Consider the following 26,005-nt stretch of genomic DNA (forward strand, 5'->3'; position numbering starts at 1 on the left):
TTTACTTTGTGAGGAAAAGAAAAATTTACTCCTATAGTAATTTACTCTTTTAATTCAGTACCCTCGACTGTCTTTGTCTCTTAGTAATTTTCTACTTTAGTTTCACTGAGTGCTTGCTGGTGCTGATCACCCGTAGAAAACAGTGAAAAATGAAAAATGTCGGGTACAGTAAGTCGCAAACGGATAACACGTTCTTTTGTACCTTGCCTACCCCCTCCACCCCCCCCCCCCCCCCCAACTAACGGCACTGCGCTGAAGCTCGACTACAATTCGCCTTGTATTTTATGTTACGATCTTCTGAAGGCTTTAGTCGCCGATATGTTATTGGTGGCATTTCATTATAAAAAATCCTAACAAGAACGACGTGTTTTTGACGAAACTTCAGTGTGCTCTTGGCTTAAAACGGCGTACTTTTAAAACACGAAAATAATTAAATATGAAACTGCATCCCTCTCTCTCTCCGCCCCAACCTACTCCTTACCCCCACCCAGTAGCTTCTCCCATCATGCAGTGCTCCTGCTACCAGAGACTGTAGTCTTGTGCATGTGAGTTGCGTTAGCCCTCTGAGCACTATGGGACTTGTCATCTGAGGTCATCAGTCCCAATGTGTGTGTATGTGTGTGTGTGTGTGTGTGTGTGTGTGTGTGTCGTGTGTGCGCGCGCGCGCGCGTATGTGTGTGTCTGTTGTCTATTTTTGACGAAGACCTTGTTGGCCGAAAGCTTATTTTGCGACAGTATTTCCGTGGTGCCTATCTGCGACTCAGCACCTCTGTTATATGGTGAGTAGCAGCTATACTATTCATAATGTTGTCACCAATATGACTTTTCCACCACTTTACTACAGCAAACCGTGCCAATAACGACACGTTATCTAGAGATACTCAATGTACTCGTGTTTAGAAATAGCACACACTCGTATGAAGTTGTGAAATAAACTTAGCACATATGGGCTTATAGCGAAGACGACAAATACGGTATGGAATCTCGCAAGCTCTGCCTGTGAAATAGAGGGCGTTTTTGCCTCTATTGGGGCACGGTGCACTTACTGTGTGATCACGCCATGATATGGTTTCTCAACATGAAATAAGAGGAAGCGGCGTTACAGAACTCGTACAGCTCCAGGCCAGCGTTAGCCAATTCGTCCCGTGTGAGGACGGTTTTAGACTCCGTTATTCGCCACGTTCTTCGTCTAAAATGTGTCTTAGTATGTTGCTGTATTTTTACAAATGTCACTGCTAGCCCTGTGCTCAGCTTCTCGATATTGCCTTTAAACTACTTTCTATTTAATCTGTATTTTTGGACAGCCCGAGAGCTAGGTAGCGCATTGGTAAGGCACTGGACTCAAACTCGAAAGGTTGGCGGTTCACTCATGCCTTCCAGACATGTTTCGTAGCTTCTCTAACCGCTTGAGGCAAAGGTCGGGATGGGTCCTTTGGAAACGGCACGGCCCATTTTCTGTCCAGTCCTTCCCCAAATCGGGGTGGTTCTCCGTCTCTAACGATCTCGGCATCGAAGAATGCTAAACGCAACAATTTTTGCTTATTCTAATTGTGGAAAAACCGTGGTTCACGTTTCTAAACTGTGTATGTGTGTTCCTGAGGGTACAGTAATTCTTGTCAGGTGAATTAAACATTCTGCCAGCTAATGACTCTCCTCTTCAAGCCATCACAGAGGCTGTCTAATTACTCACGGACCAGTAGCACTACCGGAATAAAGAGAGGGTTGCGGAACATTGTGATACCATACAAGGTGTTCCAAAGACGTTCATCCGATTTCACAAGGCTGTACATTTTGAATGAATGGGGATGGAACCGTGCGGTGTATTTTGACTTATGCATCGAAGCTAGAAGATTACCTTGGCTGCAGCTATAAGCCGCCGTTTTATGTGGTTGCTGGTGCGTCAGCTAACTAGCTAATTAGCTCCTTCATTACCCAATGTGGGTCGCGTCGAGATTGGGGATAGCGGTTATCGCTGAAACAACCGGTTTCGGATTATATCGGTTTTCTCGCACGCCAGTTGTTCCTGGCTGTTAAAACCGTTAATAACCCTGTTTCGGAAATAACCAATTTGCTGTTTTTTTCTATTATTTCCTGTAATAAACATGGAAATTGAACAAATATTAAAAAATTGTAACTCACTAAGTTTCAAGAGACATAGAGTCAATATATTTAAATACACAAACAAAAGAAATCTTAGTCCATCCACCATGAGCTGCTTTTCTCTAAAAGTTATAATTGACTGAATACTAGAACAAATCATCAGTATTCTCCTTTGAAACTGTGCTCAGTAGTTATGTTGTAATCAGGGATCATAACACCATACGAGCATTACGGCTAGTGAGTGCTAATGGGTGAAAACTGAGGTTGATAAACTCCAGTTTTCATGTCAATTTGTCCGTTTTCAAGGGCTGCAAGCAGATAAGACTTGTAACGTAGACAAGGGAAGCAGATCAGCTAATTTCTATTTTTATTGCAGACAAAGAATGAAATGATGTTAAGATTCTAATTTATTACTGTTTCATGAGTTCCTTCCTCTTTCGTTATTTCTTAGAAATGACAGACAAATCTTTAATCCTTTAAAAACAAATAAAGAGTTGTACTTCATTGTAACATCACTTAGTAAAAACATTTCCAGAATCGGATTGGTGCCATTATGTAACACAATGGATGTCCGGCGACGACAGAGAAACTACCGTAGAGACCAGGTTGGTTCAAGTCTTGCACACTGCACTACACGCGTTCCTTAAGCCATGACGCACGGCGGCATGGACACTATCATCTCAACAATGCTGTACCAATTCTTATACCGTGTGTTTCTTGCTCGTTTCAATCGGTATTGTTATTAAATTAGCACTGATTGCTTTTCATGTTTTCTATACTAAGGAATAATTCAAAGCAATGTAAGTCTTAGAAATAAAAATTACTCATTGAAATAATGTTAGTAAAAAAATCAAAAATTTTAGCACTGCTGCTATGGCTACCTGATATTTCGTTTTTCTGCTCGCTTATTAGTAATAAGAAATATTAGTACAAAATTGAAAGTACCTAAAACTTCCTAGCAGATTAAAACTGTGTGCCGGACAGAGACTCGAACTCGGGACCCTTTGCCTTTCGCGGGTGAGTGCTATACCAACTCTTTTATATTATTACTAATCTCATTTTGTTCGTTTTTGTTCGTTGTATCTGCTCGGGGCGGACGTCGCAAGACTCGCGTTTCAGTTCGTCGTTGATCAAATTAACTCAATTTTTTTATTACAGAGGGCAGCTAACCCTCTGACCGAACACGTTCAGTTACCGTGGCGGCGTTGAGCTACCCAAGCACAACTTACGACTCCTTCCCACAGCTTCAGTTCTGTCAGTACCTCGTCTCCTAGGTTCCAAACGTCACAGAAGCTCTTCTGCGAAGTTTCATATCAACGCACACTCCGCTGCAGATGAAAATCTCGTTCTGGAAACATCCCCCAGGCTGTGGCTAAGCCAAGTCTCCGCAATACCCTTTCTTCCAGGAGTGTTAGTTGTGCAAGGTTCACAGAAGAGCTTCTGTGAAGTTTGGAAGGTAGGAGACGAGGTACTGGCAGAACTGAAGGTGTGAGGACGGGTCGTGAGTCGTGCTTGGGTAGCTGAGTTGGTCGCTGGCACGGTAGCTTAGCTTGTTCGGTCAGAGGGTTGGCTGCCCTCTGTAACAAAAAACTGAGTAACTGGATCAATGATGAACGTGAACAGGTGTCATAGAACGTCCGCCTATGGTAGAGCACTTGCCGAGTTCGAGACTCGGTCCGGCACACAGATTTAATGTGCCAGGAAGTTTCATATCAGCGCACACTCCGCTGCAGAGTGATAATCTTATTCTTGAAAATACCTATTACAAACGAGACACAGCAAATACCGAAAAATGTGGGTTACTCAGTGGGATTTTCCCTTCCTCCGTCGAGATAACGATAACACAGCAAAAAAGACGATGTGCGTTCTTCGTTTCAACAATTCAGTTACGCCTACATGTAAGGGCATTTATTAAAAGTTGATACGCCTCAACGATGGATCGATCATAAAGAGCGTAGAGAACTCCGAGCTGGTTCTTTTTTTTTTTTTCCTTCGCTTTTCTGCCTTCGTTCATATTCATGTGAGACGACGTGGACTATGGAAAACGGGTGAATCTTTTTGAAACATCTGTAGATCTTTCAGGTATGTAGGACGGAACTTTCGATAGGTGTCACTGAACCGTTTGAGCGCTAATTCTTTTTTTCAAAAAAACTAATGAATTGTTATTTAAATTAATGTTCCAATCAGCGGTAACAATATGAAAAGAATGTATCCCACCGTTTCGTTTTCCAAGGAGTTTGGGGAGCGTCACATACGGGACTGTCTGCCGGCCGCTGTGTCCGAGCGGTTCTGGGCGCTTCAGTCCGGAACCGTGCGACCGCTACGGTCGCAGGTTCGAATCCTGCCTCGGGCATGGATGTGTGTGAGCCCTTAGGTTAGTTATGTTTAAGTAGTTCGAAGTTCTAGGGGACTGATGAAATCAGATGTTAAGTCTCATGGCTCTCAGAGCCATTTTTGAACAGGATTGTTTATAAGAATCTCCAGCGTTTCAGAAGACCACTGCCCAGAAACTACAAATATACATACGTCAGTGGATAGGACATATCTCCAAGTTTGTAACTCACACTGCAAGTGTTCAATACGGTCTTAGTTTGTGATGTGCCAAACGTCAATTAGTGAGTAGAAGTCGTTGACACGATATGTCTGGGAAGGTGAGAAGACAGCCCGATTTGCGAATCTGGTAATTGGGTTGCCTAATTCGAACTGAGAGTACGGAGGCGAGGGTCGGCAATAAAACTTGAGAAGAATGTAACCTACAGCTGCGATCTGTAAATATAATAACTCTGCTAACCATTAGTAGGTAACAATAACATGGATCGGTTCGATGTTAACTATAGTGGGACACATACGTCCCGATGGTAGTCAAATGGTTAAGAAGAGAAAGATGTGCCCAAATGAAAATATCCCATTTGTGCCAAGAGCAGCTTCGTACCTCTCTTCTGGAGCAGTGCAGGCTGATCGAGGGGTCCCGCAGTTGCCACATGCGGCAGTCGCACGTCAGGTCGGCGGTGGCCAGGCACCGCTGAGTGGCGACCGCCGCCAGTACCGTCCACACAGGAAGCAGCTGCATCTCAGTGGCGCCCGCCTGCTGAAAGGACACAGCGATCTTCAGCTCTCTTACGGAATCGGCAGGAGGCGGCGAAGACGTGATACCACCACTGTTCACTCTAGTATCACACCGATTCTGGCTCCGGTATCTTGACTTATGGGGGGACGTTCATGAAAAACAGACACTACTTGAAAGATGCACCAAATCCATAATTTCTAAGATACGGCACCGAAATCTTGTACCATGCTTTACATGAAATTAACACATTTACTGTTAAGATCCTTGAATTATGTATATTTGACTCTTTTTTTCTATTGAATTTAAACTTATATTGTCAAAAATTAAGGTAAATACCCTATGCTAGGAAACTATTCAAAAGATTTCTAAAAAATTAGCTCTGTTTAATGTCCTTGCATATAGTAAGCTTTTCTCATGAGATTTTATGAAGATATGGAATAGGAGAATTTTAATAAATTTTAAAATATAATTCTGTAGGAATAATATAAAATGCATACAAAATTCCAAGCACTTGCCCCATATCTCAGCCTACACTCAGAATTCCAAAATTGACTCTTGAGACAACATTCATAGGGTTTATAGAAATAAGTGTACAAAATTTCATAATTGTAGCTTTCACAGATTTTGAGAAAAAGATATATTTACTTAAAAAAAGTAATTTTAGGACATGCAGTTTAAAGTTCAACCTAACGTTGTTTCTTACGTGACCTCTTTAGAAGGCCCCAGATCTGTTCTCAGGGTCCTCTTTCACTTCAAGCCTACTCTTTGTGTTTCTTCTTTTCTGCCGTGTTTCCTTTATCAGGTGTTCATCTAACTTTTCAGCTGCAGAGAGACGCTATATTTCTATTTTTTTCAAGATGTCTTCAGTGAAATTTCGTATCTTAAAGTCCATTCTCTTTAATATCTACATCCTCCATAGCTTTCCATCATTAAATAAAGAACTGTATCCTAAGTTGCGATGTTGACAGCTGTAGCAGATGAATATGTGGTTTTAGATCGTCGTTTCTATATTAGTGAATTTAGAAACTACTTTGGATTCTCGGTTTCGGCACGAACACACATTTTTAGAAGTTAAGGATCGGCCAGAAAGCTGTAAGTGGGGTTGACAGCATCCAGGATACAATTTCGAAGCCTCTACTAGTAAATGTAGGGGTTGTTATCCCCCTGAGCCTGGATACACTTACCTCAGCTAATGTGGCACAGAAGATGAATGGGATGTCCATATGTTGTCACCACGTGGAAATAGGTGGCCCATCTGCACTTTTCATGTCACTTGATAGGTTCCGTCTGATAATCTTCCCATAACACACTTTAAGAGTGTCTGTCATGTTCTAAATGAGTTTGTCCTGTTCGCCAGTCCCAAATCCATCGTAGAACTTTTTGCCCTTCATATCACTGACAATAGTCACACATCATATACGAAGCCAAAGTGTATACATCACAGCCGTTTAAATGTATCCTGTGCAAGTTTGCCTGAAAGTAGAGTGGAATATCTATTCAGCGAGTAAGTATTGAAGTACTGCTTCAAAAAGTGTGTTTGTCAGGAAGGTCGCGGCAGTCATTTAATTACTTTTCAGGAACATCTGTTGCGATTTCATCACTGAAACTTTGAGAACTTATTGTTCATTAATTTGTACTAATATACAAAAAATAAATAAAAAATTGACATTTTCGTTCAATTCCATTAAGGTCTCTCATTACGATAGTTCCCTCAATTTACTTAGTTACGTATTCGATTTAGACCATAGTCACATAGACAACAGTAATGTTTGTGATGCTTCTGGCGTCTGATCTGCACAAACGACTAGTTTTTCGGCTTCTCACGTGACAATGTCACACTTTGTGATAATCAGTGGCACATTTCTAATTCGTATTCATAGTTGATTGCATCAATTCTTTTGTTTTCAAGATGAATCAGTAGCTGCAGTGCCAGTGTGTTGTAATTTGGTATGATACACGCTGTTGCTCTCTTTAGATTTTTCTGCTTTCTTCTGTCCTTGTGGAGCTGGGATAAGGTGTGATTGTATGGCACGAATTTTTCGTGATTCATGCGGGCTGGGAGTTTTTGATTCTGTTTAACTGTGTTTTAAGAAATTTTATTGCCCATTTTATTAGTGTAAGCCATCAGTTAATTTCGATGATTATTAGGCATTTTCATACCTTTCCAGATAATGATATATCCTATTAACATCTGTATTAATGGCAAGAGGGACTCATGAAGTTATCTCCACTGTTCCTGCAAAATAATAAAAAATTGTAAATACAGGCTACCTTACTTTTTGCTTCGGAAAGACAACTACAACCACAATTTCCCTTCATCAGGACATGCGCTTTATCTTTTGACTATGGGTAATATATTTCACAGCGTGGCAGTGTCGCTTCGGACATATGAGCAAGAAGATGAGTAATCTCATTTCTCACTAAGAACATTTCATCATATACGTGTTCTTAAAACATCGAAAACGCTTTGTATCAAAGGCACATTGAATCTTGTAATGGAGTGAGTTTAATCACGCAGAATCACCCAGGGGTACTCTTCACAGATGAATCACCTACAAGATGAACCGCAAATTTTGTGGAAATGAAAAGTGTTATTGATGTGCAGTTTTCACGGAATGAATTGGTAGTCAGGAGCTCGAATTGTTAAGCCGAACAACAAATTGTAATAATACTTAGAAACGGTATTTTTTGTGCTAACATATACTTTTTCAAATGGAACAATGCCTGTTGACATCAACAAACTAAAAAGTACTCTAAATTAGATTTTCAGTGATGTTTATTGTAGGAATCTAATGCGAGTAGTTCACGATGTATCGTACACTGGAAAGCTTCGACTCCGACACTTGTTTGTGACATTCAGTCTGTGTTGTTGGTAGGTTCGATGTGGCTATGTCTGCTTACAGTGTGCTTGTGTGTTCCTTGAGTGCAATGCGACTTGCTAGTGTGTGACAGTCCAAGCAATAAGTCGTAAGTGAACGATGGGGTTAATCAACGCAGAAAAAGCCGAAATGCTTATGGTGTATGGAGAGTGTAGGAAGAATACAGTTCGTTCTTGTACGAAGACTGCGGCAAGCTATAAACGTCAACCAACTCGGCACATATTCATCAATGTCTACAACCAGTTACGTAAAAGTGATAGTGTAACACCTAGACAACGTAACAGAAGAAAATAAGCGACGTCAGAACAGTGGAAAATTAATATTCTTGCTGCTGTTACAGTCGGTCTGCGCGTTAGCTCCGCGCAATCACACGAGGAAGTGCCATGAGTCAGGTAAGTATCTTACTCATTCTCCGTCGACATGCACTACTGCCCATTAAAATTGCTACACCAAGGAGAAATGCATATGATAAATGGGTATTCACTGGACAAATATATTATACTAGAACTGACATGTGACTATATTTTCACGAAATTTGGGTGCATAGATCCTGAGAAATCAGTACCCAGAACAACCACCTCTGATTGTAATAACGGCCTTGATACGCCTAGGCGTAGAGTCAAACAGAGCTTGGATGGCGTGGCCAGGTACAGCTGCCCATGCAGCTTCAACAGATACCACAGTTCATCAAGAGTAGTGACTGGCGTATTGTGACAAGCCAGTTTCTCGGACACCACTGACCAGACGTTCTCAGTTGGTGAGAGATCTGGAGAATGTGCCGGCCAGGGCAGCAGTCGAACATTTTCTGTATCCAGAATGGCCCGTACAGGGCCTGCAACATGCGGTCGTGCATTATCCTGCTGAAATGTAGGGTTTTGCAGGGATCGAATGAAGGGTAGAGCCATGGGTCGTAACACATATGAAATGTAACGCCCACTGTTCAAAGTGCCGTCAATGCGAACAAGAGGTGACCGAGACGTGTAACCAATGGCACCCCATACAATTACGCCGGGTGATACACCAGTATGGCGATGACGAATACATGCTTCCAATGTGCCTTCACCGCGATGTCGCCAAACACAGATGCGACCATCATGATGCTGTAAACAGAACCTGGATCCATCCGAAAAAATGATGTTTTGCCATTCGTGCACCCAGGTTCGTCGTTGAATACACCATCGCCGGCGATCCTGTCTATGACAGCGTCAAGGGTAACCGCAGCCGTGGTCTCCGAGCTGATAGTCCATGCTCCTGCAAACGTCGTCGAACTGTTCGTGCAGATGGTTAGCTTCCAAACGTCCCCATCTGTTGACTCAGGGATCGAGACGTGGCTGCACAATTCGTTACAGCCCCGCGGATAATATGCTTGTTATCTCGACTGCTAGTGATACGAGGCCGTTGAGATCCAGCACGGCGTTCCGTATTACCCTCCTGAACCCAACGATTCCATACTCTGATAACAGTCATTGGATCTCGACCACGCGAGTAGCAATGTCGCGATACGATAAACCGCAATCGCGATAGGCTACAATCCGACCTTTATCAAAGTCGGAAACGTGATGGTACGCATTTCTCCTCCTTACACGAGACATCACAAGAACGTTTCACCAGACAACGCCGGTCAACTGCTGTTTGTGTGTGAGAAATCGGTTGGAAACTTTTCTCATGTCAGCACGTTGTAGGTGTCGCCACCTGCGCCAACCTTGTGTGAACGCACTGAAAAGCTAATCATTTGCATATCACAGCATCTTCTTCCTGTCGGGTCAATTTCGCGTCTGTAGCACGTCATCTTCGTGGTGGTGCAATTTTAATAGCTGTAGTGTAGGTTCCATCCCTAACACATCTGTCTCCATCAAGAGCTGCTTGGAAATGATTATGAGAATCCTGTTCACTTCTGTACATGGAAATGAAGACAGTATACTCCAGACGTATCATGTATCTTGTTTAGTGATGAAACCATAGTTACCAATCAGGGCCTGGTAAACTATTGGTATGTTGACGATCGTGGTTGGCTGCGTCAGGTGGAACGTCAGCATCCATAGACTGTAAACGTGTGCTGTTAGTGAATCGCCAGCTCATTGGACCGTTTTTCATAGATGAAACACTGAACTCTCACAAGTTTCGCAGCCTGCTGACAGATCATCTTCCACGAATGCTACAAGACGTTCCTCTGCAGCCTAGGGGGAACCTGTGGTACCAACATGATTGCTTTCCAGCCCATAGCGTACGACGTACTACAGTATGCCTACACGAATTGTTTCCTAATCGTTGGATTGAACGCATTGAACCTTGGCCATCCTGTTCCCCGGATTTTAGAGACTTGGGGACAACTTTCGGTGGGGAAAGCTGAAAGACGCTGTCTATAAGCGAATTCTAATGCTCAGATCAGATTAACAGATAGCACGTAATACTCTATAAATTCTGTAGAACTGAAAGGGTAAAGAAATCTGCTACTAAAACACAGTTACAGAGTGAGCTTCAGTGCATAGGCTTTCAATGCATAGTCCTTTTTTTTAATACCAACTACCCCCGATGATATGCAACGACGTATTACTATCCCCTTCTTGGACATCTCCACTGAAACGCTAGCACGTGTGCAGAAGTCGTTCCAATATCGGACTGGAAGCGTGTATTGCTGCTGCCGGTAGTCAGTCTGAACACAACCGCGACTTTCAGCTGTCTCGTTGCTGGTCAGAATTCATATAAATAGTGTGTGCATTAGTGTTATTCTTTAGTGTACAAGTGTCTGTGTGGGAAGATTTCAAAATACGATATCTCTCAAACGACTCGCTCTAGACACCTGCAACAAACACACTGACAGTTTCATTTACCCCACTTCTAGTATGTTAATGTTAACAGACAATGATACATTTACAAAAGTGTATCTTTGCATAAAAAAACTTTCTCAATATTAATACAATCTGTTTTTTGGCTAACAACACGAGTCCCTGATTAGCAACTGTTTCTATGAAAACCGTACATCAACAGCACTTTCCACTTCCGCAATATTTGCAATGTAAGGTTTACGTGACACACCCCATAAATGGTGGATTCGCACTAATATGACCACCACATGTGTGCGACATCAACGTGCAAGAACCACTCACAGACGGGACGTAGCAGCACTAGCGGTGGAGAGAGTATATAAAGCGCGTAAAGCGTCCCGGGGGGGGGGGGGGGGGGTGACGAGGAAAAGAGTGCTGTCGTTCTTCTAACACCGAAACGGAGCGATTTATCTGACGTTCAAAAGGATGCAATAATTTGCTTTCGCTCCACGGGTGGAAGCATTTCCGAAACGGCTGATTCCGTAAACTGCTCGCGTACCACCGTAGTTAAAATATGCCTTGCATGTTCAAATGGCACTGTCGAAAACGGGCTCCCAGGCGTGATGTAGTACGGACTATACATGACACAGGTGAACGACAATTGCGAAGATGTGTACAGGAGAGTGGAGCGCAACTAATGAGCAACTGGCCGCTCAGATGAACCTAGGGGCTACCAAAAGTGTCTCCAACAACCTTCAGCGAACGTTGCTGCTTATGGGTCAATGCATTAGGGGCCTGGTTCGTGCATCCATACTGACTGCTGTTCAGTCGCAAATAGGGCTGGAATTATCACACGAGTACCTCAACTGGTCGTCCACAGACGGCTACAGGTGGCTTTTATAGATGAATCACGTTTTATGCGCCGTCGGACAGATTGCCGTCGGCGCGTACGGTGTGAAACGTCTTTAAGCAAATAAAGACTGGAAAGTAGCACAGGTCACACCAATATTGAGGAAAGGAAATAGAAGTAACCCATTGAATTACAGACACATATCACTGACCTCAATTTGCAGTAGTATTTTGGAGCGTATACTGTACTCGAACATTATGAATCACCTTGAATAAAATGAGTTATTGATACATAACCAAAACAGATTCACAAAATATCGTTCTAGGGATACTCTTTATTCCCATGAAGTAATGAGTGCTGTCGACAAGGGATCTCAGATCGATTCCATATTCCTAGATTTACAGAAGGCTTTTGATACCGTTCGTCACAAGTGACTATTAATCAATTGCGTGCATATGGAGTATCGTCTCAGTTGTGTGACTGGATTCGCGATTTCCTCTCAGAGAGGTCACAATTCGTAGTGATAGATGGTAATTCATCGAGTAGAACAATAGTGATATCTGGCGTTCCGCAAGGTAGTGTCGTACCGAGCGAGGTGGCGCAGTGCTTAAACACTGGACTCGCATTCGGGAGGACGACGGTTCAATCCCGCGTCCGGCCATCCTGATTTAGGTTTTCCGTGATTTACCTAAATCGCTCCAGGCAAATGCCGGGATGGTTCCTTTCAAAGGGCACGGCCGACTTCCTTCCCCGTCCTTCCCTCAACCAATGAGACTGATGACCTCGCTGTCTGGTCTCCTACCCCAAAACAACCCAACCCAAGGTAGTGTCATAGACACTATGCTGTTCCTAATTTACGTAAATGATCTAGGTGATAATCTGAGCAGCCCCCTTAGATTGTTTGCAGCTGATGCTGTAATTACCTTCTAGTACAATCACCAGACGATCAATTCCAATCACAAAATGATCCAGAGAGAATTTGTCAATGTGCAAGAAGTGGAAATTGATACTAAACAAAGAAAAATGCGAGGTTATCGACATATAAATCCGATCAATTTTGGGTATACTATAAATCGCACAAATATAAGGGCTGGCAATTCGACTAAATACCTAGGAATTACAATTACGAGCAACTTAAATTGGGGAGACCACGTAGATGATATTGTGGGGAAGGCGAAACAAAGATTGCGCTTTGTGGGCAGAACACTTCGAAGATGCGAGAAATCCACTAAAGAGACAGCCTACATTAGCCTTGTCCGTCCTCTGCTGGAATATTTCTGCGCTGTATGGGATCCTTACCAGGTACGGTTTACGGAGGACATCGAAAAAATGCAAAGAAGGGCAGCTCGTTTCATGTTGTCGCGGAATAGGGGTGAGAGTGCCACTGATATGATACGCGAGTTGGGGTGGCAGTCACTGAAACAAAGGCGGTTTTCTTTGCGGCGAGATCTATTTACGAATTTTCAATCACCAACTTTCTCTTCCGAATGCGAAAATATTTTGTTGACACCCACCTACGTAGGGGAGAAATGATCATCATAACAAAAATAAGATAAATGAGAGCTCGAACGGAAAGTTTTAGGTGTTCCTTTAGTTAGTTCTCACACGCTCCTCGTGAACAATCGAGGTAATGTGAAGTAACTATCGAACAATTTCGTATCTTTACTGATGAACTGACACCAAGAATACTCAGCCGACGAGGCCAAGAATCAAAGATATGCACAGTGCGAGATCGAGGTAACGGGACCAATCGCATATCAGGTACGACCTGTCATTGCTGAAAATGTCGGAAGGGTGATACTATATACTGCCACACACAAAATTGGTTTCTGGACGGTGGTATATGCACTAGACGAACAACTACATGATTAATGACCGATGAGGAAAGAAATATTGGTCCACACATATGTGTTCGCTGGAGCACACACAAGCGAAGGTGTGCTTATTCGTGGCTGGGCCGCCGAGCGATACGAGAAATGAGGGCAGGTGCTTCTTTGATCTGTCAGAATGGTGGAATACACTACCGTACACCAAAAATTAGCGTCAGAGTCGTTCCAGACACGTAAATGTATACGTGTAGAGTACCGCACTCTTCCGTGTTTTTGCAAGTGGAACTGTAAACAAGAGAGTTGGATTAAAACTTTACGTCTCGTTGTCAATGATATATTTGTCGTTGAGTCACTGGTGAACTTAGCCAAGAATGCAAAAGATCCTTCTATCTAGCCAACAACTGCATGGACCTTATCCAGTCTCTGATGCCTGATACAAAACAGATCACTGGATGTGGAAGAACTAATTCTTCTCCTGTGACTACGTTCTCTACGGCTTTCTTTCTTCCACCATCTTGTTCAGCCGTTCATATGAGATATTTATTGTTGTTCATTTTCTGTGCCATCTACAGTTTTGATTTTCTTAGTTGTGTTCCAAACATACTGTTACTCTTAGTAGCATTTTCTTTATGTCTTATTATACTTCTCTCTTTTAAGAAACCTTTCCGACCCACTCAATGATAGTTCACGACTACCATATGCAAAAGTAGTGTGAATTTCTCGTGAGTGCCCGATAGAGGCACAATGAAACAGCACAGTTCATCTCACCGACCGAATTAAGAAACAAAGGGATTATGACTTGAAGCGCACTCAGCAATTGTGTTTTAGTAGAATATTTCTTTACCTTTATCCACAGCATTTCTAGGGTATTATGTGCGATCTGTTAAAATGATGTAAGCAACAGACTTCATTTGTAGCGTAAGAGAAGAAGAAAATCAGTGAAATACAGCTCTCAAGCAACATAACATATGACATACATTCTCGAATGATTTTCAAATAATTAAACTATTTGAATTCAGAAAGTAAGTCATTACCACTGGAGGACAAACGTTTGTTAGAAGATGTCAATGTTCTTCGCCATTTAACTACTTATTTCAAAGAAATATCTCATTAAAGACAACGTGAGACAGGAAAAGCACTTCTTTCAAGAAAGGCAATTACACTATGGGGAGGTTTCATAATTGTTGGTGCATGTAATTTTGCACAACGACGTCTGACTTTGCTCATAACCACTTGTGGCAAGATGTGAACGATGTATCAACTTACAAACTAAAACCTGAAGCCACCTAGAATTCTGCTGTAATTAAAGGACACTGAAGAGAGCGTCTTCCATGTTGGAAGACGACGAAGCAATCAGGCAGCTGCTGGCAGACAAATGCAGTTACGCTACCATCGCTATGGATTTCGCTTTGGTCGTTGCAAACCTTGGTTCTTCGTAGCTGTCGATGCTGTGCCGCTGCTGTTTCTCATACTGAGAAGCGATGTCCACTCTCTGTAGATCGGGCGCACAAGGCGCAGGTGTGCCGGGGTTCACGAGGAAATGTTCCCGCCCCCTCCCCGCCATCCACGCAACGAGCTTGTGACGTCACACAATCCGGCTTGTCCGCACACTTCGCGAACGCTCGCCTCCGTGCAAGAAGGCCCACGGCAAATGAATACGTAATTGCAAGGGTATCCACTGAAGGTCAAGGTCTTAACTTTGTCGCGTGCTGTGGAGACTTTACAAGCATTTCAACGTACAGTGTAACGTTTTTACACTCGTCAGGGTTACTCGCTGCCCGCCGGAGACGGCTGCTGGCACTCGTGCGAGCTGCAGTCTCACGTGTTGTGACGCGCGCAGCAACTGCCTGTGCTTCTCGTGAGCCTCGAGAGCGCGGAGTGACGTCGACGACGGCTCGCTGCTCTTTCCGCGTATGGCGCCACCAGGCGGTTATTCCCCTGTCAGAAGGAAGTCGCACGGCGCTAGCAGCGGCGGGTGAGGGCTCCATCGCGATGCTCGCCTTCTGCTCGAGGCCTTGACTGTCGGTGAGTTACTGCTGATCATTCACAGCAGAGCCAATGAAACCCTCCGCATATACAGTATGTTTGTAAAAATCGATAAACACGAAATATCTTAGCCAAAGATAACTCTAACATTTCGTTTCGGATGTATGTGCACTAGCTTAAGCCACACCTAAAATACACTACTGGCCAATAAAATTGCTACACCAAGAAAAGATGCAGATGATAAATGGGTATTCATTGGAAAAATATATTATGCTACAACTGACATGTGATTACATTTTCACGCAGTTCAGGTGCATCGATCCTGAGCAATCAGTACCCAGAACAACCATCTCTGGTCCTAATAACGGCCTTGATACGCCTTGGCATTGAGTCAAACTGAGCTGTACAGGTACAGCTGCCCATGTAACTTCAACACGATACTACACTTCATCAAGAGTAGTGACTGGCGTATTGTGATGAGCCAGTTGCTCGGCCACCATTGACAAGACATATTCAATTGATGAGAGATATGGAGAATGTGCTGACCACGGCAGCAGTCGAACATTTCCTGTATCCAGAAAGGCCCATACAGGGCCAGCAATATGCGGTCGTGCACTATCCTGCTGAAATGTAGGGTTTCGCAGGGATCGAATGAAGGGTAGAACCACAAGTCGTAACACATCTGAAATGTAATGTCCACTGGTCAAAGTGCCGTCAATGCGAACAAGTGGTGACCGAGACGTGTACCCAATGGCACCCTATACCATCAGGCCGGGTGATACACTGGTATGGCGATGATGAATACACGCTTCCAGTGTGCCTTCACCGCGATGTCACCAAAATAGGATCCGACCGTCATGATGCTGTAAACAGAACCTGGATTCATCCGAAAAAATGACGTTTTACTATTCGTGCACTCAGGTTCGTCGTTGAGTACACCATCGCAGGCGCTCCTGTCTGTGATACAGTGTCAAGGGTAACCGCAGCCATGGTCTCCGAGCTGATAGTCCATGCTGCTGCAAACGTCGTCGAACTGTTCGTGCAGATGGTTGTTGTCTTGCAAACGTCCCCATCTGTTGACTCAGTGATCGAGACGTGGCTGCACGATCCGTTACAGCCATGCGGATAAGGCGTCTGTCATCTCGACTCCTAGTGATGCGAGGCCGTTGGGATCCAGCACGGCGTTCCGTATTACCCTCCTGAACCCACCCATTCCATATTCTGCTAACAGTCATTGCATCTCGACCAACGCGAGCAGCAATGTCGCGATACGATAAACCGCAGTCGCGATAGGCTACAATCCGACCTTTATCAAAGTCGGAAACGTGATGGCAAGCATTTCGTCTCTTTACACGAAGCATCCCAACAACGTTTCACCAGGCAACGCCGGTTAACTGCTGATTGTGTATGAGAAAGCGGTCGGAAACTTTCCTCATATCAGCACGTTGTAGGTGTCGCCACCGGCGCCAGCCTTGTGTGAATGGTCTGAAAAGCTAATCATTTGCATATCGCAGCATCTTCTCCCTGTTGGTTAAAATTCCCGTCTGTAGCATGTCATCTTCGTGGTGTAGCAATTTTAATGGCCAGTAGTGTACGTCGCCAGAAAAGAAGTCAGACCAATCGTACCAGTGGGACATTGACATGGTAATTCTTTATTGTTTGTAAACCGTTACTTACATGTCCATTTGCTTGATGAGCATAACGCTCATTTACAAACAAGGTTTGTACGCAGTAATTATTGACGTAAAATGTTTGATGTAGGGGAAGGAGAGATCTATCAAGTGAGTTGCCGGATAATCTGATTAGACTGACTCTTGTAAACCACCTAAGAATATTCCGCTACGAGCTTGGCTGTCTGCAGAATTACACAAATCGCTCCCGCCTTCAGATGTAGTTGCACAACCCGCATCCTGAATGACACCATTTCTGGGAACAATAATTTCATCGGTTGGAGGTCACGAGGACTTAAAAAGTGAACTATCTATTAGATGGTGATAGTAGGACGGTCTCTCTTGCCATTTTCACTGTCAATCCTTAAGCTCTTCAAACACATCGTGTAGTATATGTAGGTCTCCTTGTTTTCAGCTACTGATTCAGTACCAAATTATTCCTGAGGTGGCGTGATAGGCAAATGCTTGACAGAAAAGGTTATAGTTAGCGAGTCCATCGAATATTCCACTGATAACCTCATAGCTTCATTTTGCCAGGGCAACAAAAGGAAATTTCACAAGGCAAGACCGCTAAAAGAAACATTTCTTTGGATCACCTGTTTGGACAGAGTAACGCTGCCGTAATCGGATCTTATGCATTAAAATATTACAACACATTGACCATCACAGTTGAAACTCGTTTCACGTTGCTTGCACACTTCCCAGTTCCATGAAGATCTCTACATATACTTGCACCTACTGGGAAGTGTATATGCAATATGAAACGACTAGCAACACCGATGGACAATATGTTGTAATATTTTAAAGCATAACATCCGATGACATCAGCGTAGCTTATGTCGAAACAGGTCATCCAGTAAATTGTTTTTTAGCGATCTTGGCTTGTGAGGTTTTCTTCAGTTAGCAGATCGCCCTCGTACTGACAATGTCAGGAATCTGCGACTTCTGATCTTTAAGGACCAAATTATGATGGTTCCTGATTCAGTCTGAAACGCAGGCCACTGCACATACACATGCCAGAAAACGACGTTAATGAGAGGAATGGAGGATACAAATAACTTAAATGCTGTAGTGGTGTAAAGAAAGGGAGGAGGAAGAAAACAATAGGAGCGAGGACTCAGATAAGTGTAAAGCCCCCTAAGATTCTATTACTTTTTGAGCTCATGGTAACCATAACGCATGGGTGAACGTCTGTTCAGTCACTGTGATGACCTACAAACTCAGTGATATTACTGAAAATAATTAACTATACCTCAAGAGAAATTCACAAGGCAGCACTGAAAAACCAACGTAAAATTAAAAAGAAAAAGAAAAAAAAATGTGTTCAACCTGGGGCAACAATTAAAAAACGAATTGTTACCTAAGAAATATTTACGTAAATTTAATGTGCTAACTACATTAAAAACAAGGAGGCTGCGTGAAATCCACATAATCTTTTACCTTGAAAACATACTTGATATTAACACGAAAAAGATCTTCCGTATTCTATCGACTTCTGTATAGATTAACTCGCTGGTGAATTAAATATAACGACACTCCATAGGACACCAAATGTGTGCCACGTAACAAATACAGTGTACTACACCACTTCCAGTACCCTTTAATGTAGGAAGGAAAATTGACAACACCTCTCTCTACGAATTCGAGTTTCACTTACTTTATAGTTGTGGATAATAGATACGGTGTCCGTTTCAGGAAGTAATGAGTTTCTTCACTCTTGGAACTTGTACTCTAGTAATTCTTTAATCTAAAATTCTGTGCATGCACCACGCCTTTTTACTTGTAAAGTTCCTATCCTACAAGTGTACAATGTGAGTTCTGAGGTAGACCTTGTTGCACATGCACAGTAACCACTTGGCAACGGAGAATTCCACTCAGCTGTGTTATTATTCACTAAATGGTCACACAGCTTACGACGTTTTCCGTTCTTGAGTTAGTGAAGCCAGTACTGTTGACTCAGTGCAGTCTGTACTTTGTTGCAGATTTAATAGTACATAGACGTTGTCTTACAAGAATGTGGTATCGACGCTTCCAGGACAGTCAAAGTGAAAAGAAAATATATCTGATCGATCGCAGATTTCTGAGGAAGATGATAGGAGAATTTGGGGGTTTTTCAAGCAGAGCACACCGACACCTAATCGTCGATGTGTCACCCTTAAACTCACTTTTTGGTGACATAACAAGAGAAAAATGAAACTACACAGACTACAGCTTCTGCAGGCACTTGCCTGTAATGCCAAAGGGAGTAAATACCATGAAGAGCCAAAGAAACTGGTACACCTGTCTAATGTCCAGTAGGTACTTCGCGAGCAGGTAGAAGTGCCGCAACACGACGTGGCATTGACTCGACTAATGTCTGAAGTAGTGCTGAAGGGAAGTGACACCATGAATCCTGCAGGGCTGTCCATAAATCCGTAAGAGTACGAGTGGGTGGAGATCTCTTCTGAACAGCACGTTGCAAGGCATGCCAGATATGCTCAATAATGTTCATGTCTGTGGAGTCTGGTGGCTAGCAGAAGTGTTGAAACTCAGAAGAGTGTTCCTGGAGCCACTCTGTAGCAATTATGGACGTTTGGGATGCCGCATTGTCCTGCTGGAATTGCCCATCGGAATGCACAAAGGACATCAATGGATGCATGTGACCAGACAGGATTCTTACGTACGTTTCACCCGTCGGAATCATCGTATCTAGACGAATCAGAGGTCCCGTATCACTCCAACTGCACACACCCCACACTACTGCAGAGCCTCCACCAGCTTGAACAGTCCCCTGCTGACATGCGGGGTCGATGGATTCATGAGGTGGTCTCCGTACTCATACACGTCCATGCGTTCGAAACAATGTCGGAGATTTGATGATTTACCGGATTACTGAGATTCCCTGTCACTCGTGAAAATGCCGTACGGGAAAATCCTCACCTCATGCTAATTCGGAGATGCTGTGTCCCACCGCTCGTGCTTCGACAGTAACACCACGGTCAATCTCGCTTAAATCTTGAAAACTTGCCATTATAGCAACACTAACCGATCTAACAACTGCGCCAGACACTTGTCTTATATAGGCACTGCCGACAGCAGTGCCGTATTCTGCCTGTTTACATATCTCTGTATTTGAATACACATGCCTATTCCAGTTTCTTTGGTGCTTCAGTGTAGTCCTGGACATTATATAAGAAGATAAAGACTTCATTTCAACACCAGTTCTTGGTAATGAAGTCACGGTTCAAGTGAGTGGTCGCTTGAGTGATTAACATGTGTCGCTCTTGGAAACAGTTGCTCATGTGGAAGCAATGAACATCACCGATGTTGGATCTGTTTTGTTGATACGACTAGAATTGTGTTTTCCTACTTTACGACGTCGAAATCCGAATGACACACCGAAACCTCGCCCGTGAGTTTCCTGAATAAATGTGGACATCAGCTAGACTTCTAGCAAGATGAACAGTATCATTGGTATGGCATGGATTGTCCGTTCATTTATGAATGTCTTTTTTCGGTAGTGATGGATTCGTCGATGATGTGTACGTCACCGATTACGGATCCCTCACATCTCAATCGTATGCCTGTTTCATGTAAGCAAAGCTCATGCGCAGACCTTGAGTTGAGGTTCAGTAGTCACACTTCTTTGCTGTCTCACTGCCCCATAAGAACACTCGAAGTCAATTAAAAATTACGGTGCACCACCAACGAATAATCCCAATGAGAAATCAGTAGATGTGACGTACACGCACGGATAAACAAATGAGTACAGTTGCAGAAAAAATGGATTATTTATTCAAGAGAAAGTGCTTCCCAAATTGAGAAAATCAGTGACGCTTTGGTCCACCTCTGACCCTTATGCAAGTAATTCTTCGGTTTGGCATTGATTGGTAGAGTTGTCGGATATCTTCTGAGGCATATTGTCCCAAATTTGTCGAGTTGGTACGTTACATCATCAACATCCTGAGCTGGATGGAGGGCTTTGACCATAATGCTCCAAACGCTCTCTATTGGGGAGAGATCTTGCTACTTTGTTGGACAGGGTAGGGTTTGGCAAAAATAAGTTAGTCACTAGAAATCTCACCGTTGGCGGGAAGGGGTTATCTTGCTGCCATGGAGGACAAAAAAGTGGATCGTAGAATATCGTCGATCTAACGCTGTCCTCTAATGGTGCCACGCATGACAACCAAAGTGCTCCTCCTAGGAAATGAAATGGCACCTCAAAGCATCACATGTGGTTGTCATGCCGTATGGCAGGTGACAGGTTAGTACCCCTCTCCTCTCCACGATGTCTCCAGACACGTCTTCACTGGTCATTGGGGCTCATTTCGAAGCGAGACTCATGAATGAAGACAGTTGTAATCCAGTCAATGAGATTCCAGGCTTCGATAACTACCAAAAATGTATGTGAAGACGCCCAGGAGAGCGATGGGATACCAACGTGACTGTCACCTGCAATATGGCCCGAAAACCAGAAGTGATAGCATGACCGCTCTGGTTGTCATCCGCGGCACCCTTACAGCACAGCGGTATGTCGACGATATTCTACGTCCACTTTTGTCGCCCTTCACGACAAGCCATTCTGGGCTTACATTTCAGCAAGGTAATGGCCATCCGCACACGGTGAGATTTTCAAATTTTTGTCTTTGCACTTGCCAAACCCTGCCTTGGCCAGTACGGTCGCCAGATCTCTCCCCAATTGGGAACGTTTCGAGCGTTATGGGGAGGGCCCTCCAACTAGCTCGGGATTTTGGCGATCTAACACAATGATTGACAGAATTTAGCACGATATCCCTCACAACGACATCCAACATTTCTATCAGTCAGTGACAAGCCGAATAATTGTTTTCATAATGCCAGAGATGGACCAACGAGTTATTGACCTGCTTAATCCGTGAAGCTCTTTCTCTCGAATAAATTACCGAAAGTTAGTAAACTTGTAACTCTTTTTTTTTTCGTTAATATTCAGATTTCTGTAGCGTTCGGATAATTCCTTCGTGGTGTGTCACCTAATTTGTCGTAGACTGTATAACTTGCGTCAACCTCACTCCAAAAGTTCCACGGACATCTACGATTTCAACAATATTGGTGATAAAATGTCTGAAATGTTTTAGTACAGTATTAATTTCTTTACAGCAATGTGTATTATATCGCTGTAGTATAGCATACAAGAAATTGCAATTTAGAGAAATCTAGTAAATGAACAGTATATATCCGAAAATTTGAGTAGTAGTTGTGGCATATAATTAATTTAAGAACTATAATAGTCACAATCTCGCATTACACTGACAATGTAATTATTTTCGCAGTATGCATCTAAGTGAGTACCAATCATATCCAGTAGATCAGTAAGCACTATGACTGTGGACACAGATCAGTAGTGGGTGGCTATGAGGCGTGTAGATCAGGGAGATGCGGTTTCAGCCTAAGTTTTGGAAGTCATCCTTGTTTTTAAACTTCCGTGCTTCAAAAGGTTAGTAGGGAACGCTAATAAGACCACTTTATTGTCCATTTTTCTGTCTGTCCGGCTTTAAAACCCGTTTTTCCAAGGAACGGGTAAAGGTATCAATTTGAAATTTGTATCAAATACTAAGATCTATGATGCCTTGGCGTTGTAAATAATTCAAGCTTATAAGTTAATGCAATCAAAAGATACGGTCTTATAGGTCACAAACTTTGATACTCGCAGACTCAATCAACTTATAGATGAACAATATGTATCCTTGTCTAGCATGATCATGTAACTGTGCCGGCACGGTAACTCAACGTGATGTCTCGGATCTGGTAAATGAAATGATCGTAAGGCATTGTTGGGCGGCAGGTCCCATTCGGGGAAGTTCGGCCGCCAAGTGCAAGTCTTATTTCAGTCGGCGCCACGTTGGGCGACTTTCGGTCGATTATGGGGATGAAATGATGCTGAGGACAACACAACACCCGGTCCACGAGCAGAGAAAATCTCCAACCCGGCCGCGAATCGAACCTGGGCCCAGTGCATGGGAGGCAAGCTCGTTACCACCCAGCTAAGCAGGCGACCACGGGTCTGGTGGCTCTCTGTAATAAAAAGAAACTAAGTATTCAATGATCAGCTAGATGTGCTGTCATGTGACGTCTGCGAAGACCAAATGCCGAGAACAATAACGAATAGAATGGGGAAAGAATTTGAAAAAAATGTGGGATCGAATCTCGACAGGATCAAGGACTTTTCTGTTTTCGTTTTAACAAAGCCTTCAACTGTTATCAACAGGAGAAGCTGCCTGCAGCAACGTGTGGTTCGGATTCCACATTAAACTATGAGTGGCCTTTCCGCGGTTGAATGCCTAGGTTGTTAGGGACGCGCAGTTCGCCCAAGTGGCGTGGATTTGTTGTTGACAGGAGGAACAGTAAGCCTGTGAATGCGCCCCTTTACCTGCCTAGTATGTGCGCAGGATATTAACTGGAAAGTACCCTGCATTAAACATAGCTTTTATTTTCTAGAATCTCTTATCATTTGCGAGGCTCTACGCTTCATGCTTTCTTATTCTCTGGAAGTTAGCTGTGAAATTTGGAAAATTGTGGGTGTAAAAATGCAAAGTCTTCTAAAATGTTTTGTCATTTCTTGGATGGGGAACGGGGTGGTATGAACCACCTCATTAAACCCCCCCCCCCACCCCTTCCACTACGGATCTGTCCCTGGGACAGGTCACACAAAATGCTTGTGTTTCGCTGGCCTTAAAAAAGAAGTGATAACACCCGATGATCACTGTGTATCACCATAAGGTTCAATGCACCTGGGAGGAGTTCTTTAAAATTTTATTTTCTCTAAACAATTAGGTGGTTATACTAAACTGAATCGAAGGCATTCCCGACGTCAAGAATCACGTCGTGAACTTGGGCTTGTCCGGTTTCTGTGTTCTAGATCACGTTAAAAACACTCTGAGCACTATGGGACTTAACAAATGGTTTAATGGCTCTGAGCACTATGGGACTTAACTTCTGAGGTCATCAGTACCCTAGAACTTAGAACTACTCAAAACTAACTAACCCAAGGACATCACACACATCCATGCTCGAGGCAGGATTCGAACCTGCGACCGTAACGGTCGCGTGGTTCCAGACTGATCGCCTAGAACCGCTCGGCCATACTGGCCGGCATATCACGTTAATGAAGAGAGCTATATTACCTTAACGTGGCCTGTGGCGCAGGTAATGGCTACGTAATTCTTCATTTCCTGAACTCTATAAATCCAGTGACAGAAAAATATGTGTAACTTGTTCGGAGTGGTGTTCTGCTGATCCCTAGCAACACGCAGTTTCACGATAGCATTCTTCCTAACTGAATCTGAAAGATACGGTTATTAATGCCTTGCCTTCACGTCTGAAGATCACAAATTAATTGAGTGCTTGATGATGAACGTCATCTGAAAATGAGGCGTCTACAAGTCTACGACTTTTGGGCGATTCTGACGCACACATAATTTTGGATGAAAAAGAGCTATATGAATTGCGCGGCGCAAATCCCCATACCACATTTCGTACGCCAAAGCAAGCAGCATGTGTACTCACGTGCTGATGTGGACCGCAGGCGTCGCCTTGCTACCTGCGTCTGGTGCGTCATTCCTCTCTGCCAACCTGTTCTGACGCTCACTCGTTGCCCCCACCATATCGCAGCGCGACAGCGCTGCGTTTATCTCTTCCCGTCTTTGGCCACACTTCCCGCTAGCGACTGGGCCATACCAGCGTTCAGTGAAATGTTTTCTTGCAACAGGTTCTTAGAGTGCTGGTGCGATGATAATGATATTTGGATTGCGGGGCGCTCAACTGCGCGGTCATCAGCGCCCATACAAAGTCCCAATTTTTTCACAGTCCAATTTCTGTTTTACACAGTCCAATCTAGCCACTGTCATGAATGATGATGATGATGATGATGAAATGATGAGGACAACACAAACACCCAGTCCCCGGGCAGGGAAATTCCCCAACCCAGCTGGGAATGGAACCCAGGGCCCCGTTAATCCAGATGCGGCAACGCTAGCCACTACACCACAAGCTGCAGACTGCAGGAACGATAGGTACATATTAAGAGAAAAGCTTATGTTGATAATTGCAAATCCTATCGACACGTAATGTGTTTACATCTGTAACACCCCAATTATGGAACCCGTAATGAACACCCTTTTCTTGCAAAAAGAAATAGAAAAAACAGTCATCCTGACAGTGATGACAGCTACTGATAACAAGATTTGCACTCTTGACAGTTTGATTAACAAGAATGTTATGTAAATACTAATGCTGCTTATCATAAAGAAAAGACTGGATGAAAGAATGCCATATGATACGAAACAGAAGCTTTAAAAAAAGAATTAAAAATTATTATTTACGAAGATTAAAGCCCAGACCATAAATTGACCAAAGACAACATTTATCCTAGAAGACAGTTGTAGCCGCATCGAGCTGTAAGTTCGCTGTGACTACAAGTTAACTGGGCAATGGAGATGTTAACTTCACTTGTCTCTTGTACTCTTGCAACAGTAGTAAGCATGTTAAGCACTACCAGATTGTTTTATAACCGATCTGAAGTTTAAAAGTCTTACGGTTGAAAGTATTAGTCAGAAGTCGGACTGAAGTAAAATCATCTTTACCGTTTAGACAGATAACGGGATAGATGATATACGTGACAGAAAAATAACTCGTATGATTGTTGATTTGTGATGGGACTTAACCTTCGTGATACTTAATAGTCACGAACATCAAAGGACACAGAAAGAGACTGATCGCCGACATAAACTCAATTATTAGATAAACGCAATCACGAAGAACTTACAAATGCGCCGTATTCTCAGAAGCTATCGTGAAAGTTACAATTGCTGATGCTAACAGACGCAATTCCCTGAATGAGAAATT

General features: G+C 43.3%; 1 protein-coding gene across 2 annotated transcripts in view; it reads right to left on the reverse strand.

The window, feature by feature from the left end:
• LOC126457946 (macrophage mannose receptor 1-like) overlaps positions 1–24,747 on the reverse strand; it is a 77,018-nt gene extending 52,271 nt beyond the window's left edge. Inside the window, exons 1-2 of one of the 2 annotated variants that reach the window (XM_050094676.1) lie at positions 24,668–24,747; positions 5,033–5,188 (exon numbers count right to left, since the gene is read on the reverse strand). In XM_050094676.1, coding sequence (XP_049950633.1) covers positions 5,033–5,170 — 138 coding nt within the window. In that variant the 5' untranslated portion in view covers positions 5,171–5,188; positions 24,668–24,747. The remainder of the gene's footprint in view (positions 1–5,032; positions 5,189–24,667) is intronic. The other variant, XM_050094677.1, reaches the window with a different exon arrangement.
• Between the last annotated feature and the right edge of the window lie 1,258 nt (positions 24,748–26,005).

Source organism: Schistocerca serialis, chromosome 2 (genome assembly GCF_023864345.2).
Source record: "Schistocerca serialis cubense isolate TAMUIC-IGC-003099 chromosome 2, iqSchSeri2.2, whole genome shotgun sequence".
Taxonomy (NCBI): Eukaryota; Metazoa; Arthropoda; class Insecta; order Orthoptera; family Acrididae; genus Schistocerca; species Schistocerca serialis.